The 12482-nt window shown below is 39.4% G+C and overlaps 1 protein-coding gene across 1 annotated transcript in view; it reads left to right on the forward strand.

Annotated features, from left to right (window-relative positions):
* The window catches only part of LOC126424770 (BTB/POZ domain-containing protein 9), a 141532-nt gene that overhangs the window by 38612 nt on the left and 90438 nt on the right, over positions 1–12482 (forward strand). The window contains exon 3 of the mRNA XM_050087522.1: positions 772–901. Within this exon, the coding sequence (XP_049943479.1) occupies positions 772–901 (130 nt within the window). The remainder of the gene's footprint in view (positions 1–771; positions 902–12482) is intronic.

Consider the following 12482-nt stretch of genomic DNA (forward strand, 5'->3'; position numbering starts at 1 on the left):
ATAAGTGGTATCATTGATCATCAAAGTGAAAATGGGATTGGAATTTTCAGTTTTCTGTGTCAGAATATCACCATCTACTTAGTGTGTGAAGAACGGACCACTGTAAACTTATTACCCATTGTTATTGACTCTTGGAAAAGTGGTCAGTAGCATTTAAGTGTGCAGCTTTTCAATAGTTGGGGCAGCGTGGTACATTGGTACAGGGAGACAGGATGAGGGGGAAAATGTCACACTCTATAGAATTAGTCAGTGTAAAGATGTTATAGTAGAGCATCAATTATGTGAATGTTGATTAGCTGAACTGTTATTTGCTCTGTGATAATGATGGAAGCTGACGAAATGATTTAAAATTCGTGCTGTTGCTTGGGTTTGAAACTGAGTCTTCTTGCTTTCTAGGCAGGTATGTTAGTCGTGACACCACCACAGCTAACATAGCTGCATGGACTACCTTAGTCACAAAGTTATTCAAGTCTTCAGCTTACTTTCCCCTTCTTAGATTGTCACTAGTTTAATTAATTTCTTCAGTTTCCATCATTGTTGTAGATAAATATGACTCTGTTGTGTGGAACAAAATGTAATTATGTTGTTTGCCGATTCGTGCTGCCCTCCCTCTGCTACGGTATTGCCGATGCCCCCATAAGCACAATTGACGAGCTGTGGACAATAGTAAACATTCACACTCTACTATGATCACTTGTGTCACCTTTGCTGTTAATGATACTTTTCTCTATAGTACCTTGATAAAGTAATAGGTGTTTTTTCTAATTGCAGAGCTATGCTTTTTGGTGGACTTCGAGAATCACAGCAATCAGAAATTGAGCTTAAGGGAACCTCATTAAGTGCTTTTAAGAGCCTCCTCAAGTACATCTACACTGGTCATATGTCCCTGGCAAACCAAAAGGTATGATAAAACTTTTGTAGCATTTGTTTGTGCTTTGCTTTTTACCATGAAGTTTGTGAATCTTTCCTTCTAGTCTTTTCTCATTCCTTACCCTGGTCCTGGCATGCGCATACACACATCCCCCCCCCCCCTCCCAATCCCAAACCTCCCACTACACACTCCCTAACCCTAGATATTTTCATAAAACTTTTTACTGTATGTTCTACTTAAATTATCCGTAGAGTATTCTGCAGAAAGTGGTACGCCTTTATCTTGTTCTTTAAGTTACAGACTGTCTCTGTAATTATGCATTTGATGAGCTATTAATTATAGAAAACTGTTAATTTAATAACTGCCTCCAACTCATGCATACAGTTGTATGCCATCACTGCTGAGTAATTTTGTTTGTGCGCTTGAAGGGAGCATACAATTTGATCTATAGGAGAACCTTGTTCAATCTCTTAGAGGATTTTCAGGTCTCATGACAGAACTTAAAAGTGGAAGATGTGAATGGTGGAACTATGAGTGAGATGTGTGTGTGCATTTTGAATGGACTGCAGAGTATTTGCAAGGCAGTATGCGAAGGTCATTCCGTAAATCGTGGCAACTATGGTATGTCGTGAATGTACGGTCTCACCATTATCGCAGTACTTTCGAAAGCACGCAGCCAACTTTACTGAAATCATCTGACAGATTGCAACCTCGTGTGAGTCTGGCTCAGTACCGGCACCTGAAACATTCAATAGGAGGTTGGCCGTGCTACAACATGTATCCTCTTTCACCCAGCCTACTCACCAGACCTCAGTCCATGAAAACTTCGACCTCATTCCACAACTGATGAAACCGTTGTGTGGGAGATGATTTGGAAACAGGTCAGATATCCTCACGGCATTTTGGCGACAGGTGGCACACACAGATGGCGATGCCAGTGGCATTCGGTGCCTTCCCCATTGTTCACAACACTGTGTGTATGCTCTGGCACACTATTTGGAAGTGCAGTAGTTGATTTTGATTAATTTTTATTCATTTTGTACTTGTGCACAATAAATTTGCACCGAGTTCCAACTATTGTGCGGTGTGTGTTGGAGGGTACTTTGTGTACTGCTGTCAGTTCTCCATTTTCTGTTAGTCACAAATGGTTCGTGGGAAGAAAGATCGCTGGTAAGCCTGTGTGGGGCCTTATCTCTCCCTATTTTATCTTCATGATCTTTTCATGAGATATGCGTAGGAGGAAGCAATATGCTTGTTGACTCTTCTAGGAAAGTATGATCTCAGAACTTTTACTGTAAACCATACCTTTATGCAGAGTGCCTCTCTTGCAGCATCTACCACTCGCTTTTGTGGTTATTAAATGAACCTGGAAAACTGGTACAGATTCCATACTGACGAGCATTATTCAAGTATTGGTCCCACAAAAGATTGTGAGCTACTTTCTTTCTTGGCGGGCTGTATTTCCTGAGAATTTTTCCAGCGAATCTGTCTGGCATCTGCCTTCCCTGCGATTAGTTTTATCCGATCGTTCTACTTTTCATTGCTCCGTATGCATACTCTTAGATGGATCGTAGAAGTAACTGCTTCCAATGATCATTCTGCAATTTTGTAATTGTACAATGGTTGGTCTCCATCTGGGTATACACAATACATCACATTTGTTTGCGTTAAGTGTCAGTTGCCACTCCCTGCACAAACCACTGGTCGTCTACAGGTCTTTCTGCATTTTGCTACAATTTTCTAGCATTGCAACTTCTCTGTATATAAAAGCATCATCCACAGAAAGCTTCACAGGGATTCCAGTGTTGTCCACCATGTAATTTATATATATTGTGAAGAGTCATGGGCCTATACCACTCCTTTGTGATACGCCCAAAGTTAAGTTTATATCTGAAGACTTCTCTCCATTGAGAATAATATGATGATCTTTGTGCTATAAACTTCCATCAATCACACAGCTGGTCTGGTATTCCATACTCCAGTGTTTTGTCCATTATGCGGCAGTGGAGAAGTCACCAGTGTAATCAGATATTTGAAAATCAGAGAGTCCTACAGCTTCTTTTATATTTTTCACTTATGTCTTAAAGTGAACATTTTTTCATGTTTAAATGCATGGGTTGTGAAAACTGTTAATGTACACATAAGAAATAAAAAGAGACTTGCAACTAACACACTTTATCGTGCAAATGCCATTAGTCAGTGAGGAAATGGTTAGGAATTGAAACTAGCAACACATTTGGTGGCATCTGATTTTATCTTTAATAGATAAGAGGTTATTGTTATAAAAATAAGTGTTTTTTACACTGTAAATAAGTGATTGAGACAATAGTTTAACATTGGTTTTGTGAAAGCCTTATTTAATGTAATCACAAAGTTCTTACTAAGTGATGACACTTGTTACCATATTCTGGTGCACTCCAGCAAGATATTTACATACTTTGCATGCCTTTACTGTGGTGGATAGAATTTACAGTATTACTGGCAAGCATCAAGGACTCATCAAAGTACAATATAGACACACAGAAACAGGGATTTGAGCATGAAGTCTCAACCATTCTGTAGATTCTCTTTTATTATAAGCACAAGAATAAGAAAATTGTGTGGTGATCAGAACGACTCCTCCAGGCTCATCTTACTGAGCCTCATGGAAGTTCAGAAGAGATGTATTTGGTAGAAGCAACACCTCTAAACTTCAGCTGTAGCACTGTAACTAGCATTTCTTGGCTCATCCTTAAGGCACCTAAGATAGTGTCCAATCACTTGTGGGTGGCACAGGAACTGAATTTGGGGGAGCAAAGCAAAAGTAGAAATGTTGAAGTTGGTTTCCAGATGTTGCTTTACTTCGCAAGATACATCTGTAGTGCCTTAGGTTACTGCTTGGACCACTGCATAGATCAGTGATACAGGTATTATTACCAGTGGCATTGTGAAACAGTTAAAATTTTTTAAAATAATCAATACTCCAGGACCCAGTAGAATCCCTCTCAGATGCTATACAGAATTTGCAGCTAAGTAAGCTGCTGTGTTAATCATTATATTTACAAGGGTGGTTAGATAAGTCTGATAAATTTCCATCAGAGAGAACAACGGTTTTATTGTGTCGTCATGATTGGTAAGCTTGTTTATTCCAAGGATCACATAAAGTATTTCACTATGTAAAGTGTACAGTTTATTGTTGACAGCTGTCTGAATTGGTTAGTGCCAACTGCAGCTCAAAATGGGGAAACAGTTTGCTGCAGTTATTAAACATTTTCATCTTAAGGGTTGGACTGCCACACAGATGGAAAGAGAATTGGATGAAATTCATGTGGACTTTGCACCATCATTGAAGACCATTTACTTTTGGAGTAATGAATTTAAATGTGATCAGACAAGCACGATCTGGCTGTCCAATTGAAAGTCACCACGAAGTCGTGGACAAAATGTTTTGGTAATGTAAGACCACCGAATTATTGAGATAGCTGAGATCAATTGATCGATTGCATAATATCCTATGCAGAGAATTGGCTGTGAAGAAGTTGTGTGTACGAGGCGGTTGCTGTAATCGTTCACAGTAGACAAAAAGCACAAATGTCACAACATTTCATTACAAATGTCTGGCGATGTTTAACTGCAATCTGCAAGACTTTTTTGCCAATTTGTGACTCGTGATGAAACCTGGATCCATCATTAAATGCCAGTCAAAACAATAGAGGAAGTCTGATGAAAGTGCACTGAAGACAGCAAGAACTGTTTTGTCAGCTGATAAGGTGATGGCCACTGCTTTTTGGGATTCCCAAGGAATAATTCTCATAGACTACTTGGAAAAAAGGCAGAAATATAACTTGACCCTATTACATTTCTTTGTTGGATTGTTTGGTACTTGGGTTGACTGAAAAAAAGATCAAGGTTGGCACGCAAAAAAGTTCTTTCACCAGGATAATGCACCATCCCACACATCAGTGATAACAGTGGGGAAAGTACGTCAATTTGGCTTTGAATTGGTTCCTCGTCCATCCTATTCACTAGACATAGCCCCAAGTGACTTCTTCCTGAAACTGTTGTTTGCTGGGAAGAAAGTTTCGTCAAATGATGAAGTGGCAGTAAGTTAACAAGTATTTTGCTGGGTTTGACAGAACCTATTTTTCTGATGGGGTGAAATAGTTGGAAAATCCCTGGACCAAGTGTATATCCCTCAAAGAAGACTGTAGAGAAGTAAGGTGAGTTGTTTACAAAACAAACATTTTTTCTTGCTTTTTTAACCAGACTTATCAAACAAGCCTCATAGTAGATAGATCCCTTAATAACTGTTCTCAGAGTTTGGGAAATGCTCAGGTCTCTCCGGTCTACTAGAAGAGCGGCAGAAGTGGTCACAAAACTCCTGTCCAATCTTATCAGTGTCCATCTGTTGTAGGGTCCTAGACTATATTCTATGTTCAAACGTAATGAGCTATTCACAATAGACTGACCTGCTCCAAGCCAACCAGCACGGATTCTGAAAATGTCAACCGTGTGGAACTCGACTTGGACTTTTCTCACATACGTTCCTGAAAGCCATGGAGTCAGGCAATGAGATGAATGCAGTATTTCTTGACCACGTTGTTTTTTGACAAAAGTATGCTTATATGGAGTATCAAATAAAATTTATGATGTGGTGGAGGATTTCCTGGTAGGCAGAATGCAGCATGTTATCTTGGATGTAGAGACAGCAACATAAGCAGAAGTAACTTCAGGCATTCCTCACTAAAGTGTGTTGGGACACTTGCAGGTCGTGTTGTGTATTAATGACATGACAGTAAATAGTAATAGTAGTCTCACAGTTTTTGCATGTAGTATTATTATATATAATGAAGTATTTACAGAAGAAAGTTGCAGAAATATTCAGGTGGATCTTGATTAGATTTAAAAGTGGTGCAATGATTCACAACTTGCTTTAAATATGTAGAAATGTGAAATTATGCACTTCACAAGAAGAAATTGTTTTCTGTGACTACAATATTCTCTACTGGAATCAATCAACTAGTAGAAATAATGGGTGTAACTACTTGCAGGGATATAAAATGCAATGGTACATAGGCTCAGTCAAAGATTCATTGGTGGAGAACTGGAGAAATGCAATCATCCTGTAGAGGACATGGCTCATAAATAACTTGTGCATCCGAATTTACAATATTGCTCAAGTGTTTGGGACCCATACCAAGTATGACTGATATTGAACATATGCATAGTAGGGCAACTTTGCAGTTTTGCTTATGAAACAGGAAGGCGTGTTAGAGTAGCTGACATTATTTCACGTACAATAGCTTCTTACTGACCATCGCTCATTGCAACAAAACTACTGATACTTGAAGGCAATTGTGGATAACAGCTAGTTTCTTTTTATACTTATGATACGGGAAGCTCGAAACACAGTTTCAGTTGCCCAAAGCAGTTTGATGCAACCCCAAAAATTACCAAGAAAATTGAATCTGATTTCTGGCCATCTTTATCTTGCTAAAACCAGAACGATTTTTTTAAAGGCCACACGGCTCTGTGGTAGAATGCTTGCTGCCGTGTGGGCTATCCAGGTTTGATTTCCGGCCGATGATGTTCCACAAAACAGTAGTTTTTATTAATGAGAAACATCGTATAGTAAATGACATTACATGCAGACATATAAAGACATCTTTTAAAGCTCAAAATAATTAGTTATAAAATTTTGAAGAGCACCAATAATAAAATCCTGAGTATACTCTTGCACTGGACTTAGACTAAAATCTAAAAACCCAGTCATTTTTTAGTTTTGGTGGAGCCACGAAGTTTAACTACGTATTTCACAACAGTTTTCTGTGAACATAAATCTCGGAGTAGCTGGGCGGAGCACAGTGGGTGCATTCATGTCCTACTACTGTTGAGCACTTTTCAGTCAGCTGATGAATTGTTATCACTTTGTCTCTAAGGAAGTAACATCACATTCTTCTTCACTTTCTGAGCCACTGAATTCAGTGTGAAACTTGGAGCATTACAGCCATCGTTTTCTTTGAAAGCGTTGCCAAGCAACAATAGAGAGAGTCTGAAAGTTTCTGTTTTGTTGTTGACTATCCAAAGCTGCACACAGTAAAGGCAATATCTAGTGCCAACTACCTCAACAGCCAGGCTACATATGTGACACTGGTTCCTCTTTAGTGGACAGACACTTTACTATTGGCATGAAATAGATGTAAGTGCGGTTTTGTTTTTTTTGAAGGTCTGTTCCTAGGTTGCCCGAGTATACTTGGGATTTTAAGTTTCTGTCAAATATTAAGTAACTTAACTTCGGGTTTTATGTTGAGGGGTTAAACAAAGTTGCATGTTTTACGAACATTTTCATAAAGTGTAAAATGCGTAGAGATGAGAAAGAAAAAGAAAGAAAGAAAAGAATTGGTAGCTCTCAGGATAAGGAATATATGTTTATAGTCTCGTTTCTGTCCTTACTTTTTTCTGTTCCTGTTGAATACCTTTCACTGTGTTCTTCAGTCCAGAGACTGATTTGATGCAGCTTTCCATGCTACACGATCCTGCACAAGTTTCTTTGTCTCCAAGTACCTACTGCAACCTACATCCTTCTGAATCTGCTTAGTGTATTCATGTCTTGGCCTCCCTCTACGTTTTTTACCCTACACGCTGTCCTCCAGTACTAAATTGGTGATCCCTTGATGCCTCAGAACATGTGCTGCCAACCTATCCTGTCTTCTAGTCAAGTTATGCCACAAATTCCTTTTCTCCCCAATTCTATTCAGTACCTACTCATCTAAACTTCAGCATTCTTCTGTAGCACGGCATTTTGAAAGCTTTTATTCTCTTCTTGTCTAAATTAGTTATCGTCCATGTTTCTCTTCCATACATGGCTACACTCTATACGAATACTTTCAGAAAAGACTTCCTGACACTTAAATCTAAACTCGAAGTTAACAAATTTCTTGTCTTCAGACACGCTTTCCTTGTCATTGCCAGTCTACATTTTATATCTTCTCTACATTGACCATCATCAGTTATTTTGCCCCCCAAATAGCAAAACTCATCTACTATTTTAAGTGTCTCATTTCGTAATCTAATTCTTCGAGCATCACCTGATATAATTCGACTACATTCCATTATCCTCATTTCGCTTTTGTCGATGTTCATCTTATATCCTTTCAAGATACTGTCCATTCTGTTAAACTGCTCTTCCAGGTCCTTTGCTGTCTCCCACAGAATTAAAATATGGGCAACATCAAAGTTTTTATTTCTTCTCGTATTTCTTTTCTTCTTTTAATTCCTACTCCAAATTTTTCTTTTGTTTCCTTTACTCCTTGCTCAGTATACAGATTGAATGACAGTGATGATAGGCTACAACCCTGTCTCACTCCCTTCCCAACCGTTGCTTCCCTAATGCCCCTCAACTCTTAGAACTGCCATCTGGTTTCTGTTCAAATTGTAAATAGTCTTTCGCTCCCTGCATTTGACCTGCCACCTTCAGAATTTGAAAGAGAATATTCCAGTCAACATTCTCAGAAGCCTTGTCGAAGTCTACAAACGCTAGAAACGTACATTTGTCTTTCTTTAAGGGGAGTACGTACGTCCTATACCTACAGTGTTAAATTTGCGATATTGATGATCCATTATCTCAGAACCTTTGAGAGATAGAGATCTGAAATTTTAGGAAGTATAGTTTCACTCCTTTTCTGATTACTGAACCGGGATCAGAATATGCAGACAAATAAACAGTTATGATTTTTCAAAAATTGTGTTCAATTTTTTAAAAAAGTCCACTGTTCCTTCTCTAAGTAAAAACCATTACAAGGAGAGATGTTTTGGTGGTTCAGCAGGTGCAGTATATTAAGAGGTGACATAGTGTAAAATAAGACATATGTATCTGTAATAGTTCCTATGATAATGGATCAAATATTTTAAAAAATGTCATTTCTGGGAAATCAAGTTTAAACATTCCGTTTGATATTAACTCACATATGGAGTAATGCCAGCTCCTAGGCCCATAATCAGCATTATCTGGATCGTGCACCCTGCAAATCTAGAAGCTTCCGTCTTTTCCTGCCTCTTGCTTCTTAGTCATTTCCTCTACTGCATGCTGTGCTTTCACGATCCTGAGTCAATCCATTCGCTGGAAGTCTTGCAGTGTGCTGGGTCCTGGAGTGATACCAAGTCACTCTAGTACCCTTATTGCCATCATTAAATGTTGTCACAGCATCAAAAACTCCCAAGCATAGAGTTTCCATGCATACAAAGACATTTTTTGGTATGCGGGTCCAAATGACATTATCGAAAGACTCATTCGGGTTTTCTGTTCGACCACGGAAACATTTGGAAAGATCAGGATGAGCTAACGTTCTATATATTGGCTTAATTACCTCTATCATTGCAGATGTTATGCTGTTTTTGTGCCTAAATTTTTCCTGTATACCTGCTGCCTGAGCTTTGCGGGTAGAGACCATATATAGGTGTATCATCAGTGGATGATTTGTGGAAGAATGTAGCCCACACTGCTCTTTTCATTCCTTGTAGATCATGTGTGTTGTTCCTTATTGCCATTCCATAATATTGCTGGAATTCATCAATGTTTTTGTCTGTAACTCTTCCTTTCCCATTTAGAGTCCTTACATCTGATAACTTCTTTTTTCCTTTTGTCTGCTTCAATTCTTGAAGACGTGTTCCCATTTGTATTTGAACATGGCCCACACATTCAATCTTCAAAATATCTTTTTCGCCATAGGGTTGGTTTACCATGACTGATTTTAAGGCCTTTGAATCACAATCCCCCTAGTACTTAGTATAGAACATAGAAATAACTGCAGCAGGCTCCATACCCCCGCTAGTTCCCTTGTAATTCTAAGCACAATTTGTTTTGTGTCTTTCACTTCTTTCATTGTCTACTGATTTACACTGATGGCAGTATTTTGTTAGCTCTTTGATGTCTAAAATTTTACCTGTGTCTATACTAGTGACAGTTGCAACTGGGGGGGCTGAATGCCTATGTCATTTAGATATAAAATTTACTAAATATATGCTAATTAAAACATATATAACTGTAATTTTTATGAAAAATGCACGTCTTCTTATTTCTAATTCCACATCGTGCAACAAAATTCCTATTCTTGTTGCAAATATAACTGCTTAGTCACTGATCTTTCATAAAAGATTAATAAAAATGGTTTAAAATAAAAAGTATAATTGTTCCATCTGTGTGTATTTTAAGCACCACAGAAATGGTTGTAGAACATTCACCTTTGATTAAAAATTTTCAGTGCCAGGAATCGAACCCAGACTACCCACATGTCAGGTAAGAAGTCTACCACAGAACAGTGTAGTCCATAGAAAGACAACAAAGAGTAGTGAATTAAGGATGCTCTGGTGGACCACTTGTCACCCCTGCTCTGTACGTGGACGATTTCTGCATTTGTGCTAGCTCACAGTTACCATATTTACTCGAATCTAAGCCGCACTTTTTTTCCAGTTTTTGTAATCCAAAACACCACTCGCGGCTTAGAATCGAGTGCAAAGTAAGCGGAAGTTATGAAAAATGTTGTTAGGTGCCGCCCCAATTAACTTCTGCTGTCGAATATATGTAGCGCTACACAGGCATGCTTCGCAGGCACAAAGATAAATACTGGCACCAAAACCTCTCCGTCAGTAACTAAATTAAAAGAAGAGGTAGAAGAATGTAAACATTATGCCATGTATTCTTTTGTCTTTGCTGCTATCTCATTTAAATCATGTGTGCCAAATAAACTACGAAACTAGAGTGAGACAATAGCAAACATGGAAGAATATACATATCATGTCATGTTTATATTCGTATTATTCTTATGCTGAATAGTGATACAGTCAGAAATGAAGCATGGCAACTGACTAGATTTTTAAATCTAAGATGACTATAATTTCTGTGCAGAATATAATGTACTAAAGAGGAATCTGCAAAGATTTTCAAACGGAGAAAAATTTTCGCTAGACTCTCGTTCAGAACATCTTCTATCATACGCAGTCTATTATATGGTTCTTGTTGATCATTATCAAAGAAAGCAGCAGTGTAAGTAACAACAGATAACATTCTCTTGCCATTGTTTCGCTTATGAGACAGTTCCTCTCTTTTTTTTTATTGTAAGCTGTGGTAGCGCGCACAAAAGCAAGCCATACCGTGAGCAGTGACAGGTTGTAAACACTCATTATCAGAATGTGACAAACAATGCATGACACAGTACAATAATGAGTTTTCAGCTTAGAGTGACGTAAACACCTATAACAAAGAGAACGGTACTTACCAGATCAAAGCAAAATAAGCAGTCGATTCAAACCAGACGAAGCATGTGAAAAAGGAAGGGTAACCATATAAATACGAACAGGGCGCCTGACACGTAGCAATGGCTACTTGGTAAAGCTTAACTGTTAAGCTTACGACTTGAACCAAACTACTGTACCTGTACCTCCAGGGTGCCATTCGATCTAAATTGTGTCACATATACAATGGACCAACTTTGTTTAGATTTGGAATGCGGTCTAAAACTTTTTTCTCCCCTTGAATGTAGTCTGAAATTTCAGGTGCAGCTTAGATTCGGGATTTTTTTTTTTTTTTTTCCTTGATTTCAAGTATCAGTTTTCAGGTGCAGCGTAGATTCGAGTAAATACGGTAGTGGCCTCTGCGGAATGACAGCTCCAGGGTGCCATCTGGCACACTTCCATATGGATACTTAAACAGTTTTCAGTTCTCCCCCCTTAAGTAGAGGGTGGTGCATTTCTGTCACTGTAATACGGTCCATCTTGATCTGGAGCTGTAGCTTGATGCCCAACACCTGACTGGGGTCCCCTGCTTCCGTTTCTTGGGTCTTGTTTATGACAAAAAGCTTAGTTGGTTGCCCCCATATCCATAATCTGAATGTTGGCTGTTGTAAATTCAGTGTCCTTTGCATCCTTGCCCACACCTCTTGGGGGTGCAGATCATTCATCCCTTCCCTGCCTTTACTGGGCATCAGTTCTGTCTTGTCTGAACTGTGACTGTCAAGTTTATAGACCAGCTGATCCTTCCTCTTGGTCATGGCTAACTATCCTGGTATCCGTTTAGCCACTGGTGCCTTTTGCACTAGCTCTGTCAACAACTTCTGATTGACATTGGGATTCCTCCTCTTTAGATTTGGTGGTCCTGGTTCCCTACGCTGTCAGTATCCACTCTTCCCTGCTCACCTCTCCTGACCGAGCGAGGTGGCGCAGCGGTTAGCACACTGGACTCACATTTGGGAGGGCGGCGGTTTAATCCCGCGTCCGGCCATCCTGATTTAGGTTTCCCGTGATTTCCTTAAATCGCTCCAGATAAATGTCGGGATGGTTCCTCTGAAAGGGCACGGCTGACTTTCTTCCCTGTCCTTCCCTAATCTGATGAGACCGATGACCTTGCTGTTTCGTCTCTCCCCTCAAACAACCCAGCGCCAATCCCACCTTTCCTGGTACATTCTTTTTGCGGCTTACTGCTGCCCACCCTTGGGTTGATTGACCAGTTGGGCTTCGTCTGTCTTCTCTCCGCTCTGATTTTCATCTCCCCTCTTTGTCCTCTTCCTCATGTTTTTTCCTGACCCCATCCCCTTTCCTCCCGTTGTTTAGACCCTTGGTCCCGGATTTGAATGGATCT

Source organism: Schistocerca serialis, chromosome 10 (assembly GCF_023864345.2).
Source record: "Schistocerca serialis cubense isolate TAMUIC-IGC-003099 chromosome 10, iqSchSeri2.2, whole genome shotgun sequence".
NCBI lineage: Eukaryota > Metazoa > Arthropoda > Insecta > Orthoptera > Acrididae > Schistocerca > Schistocerca serialis.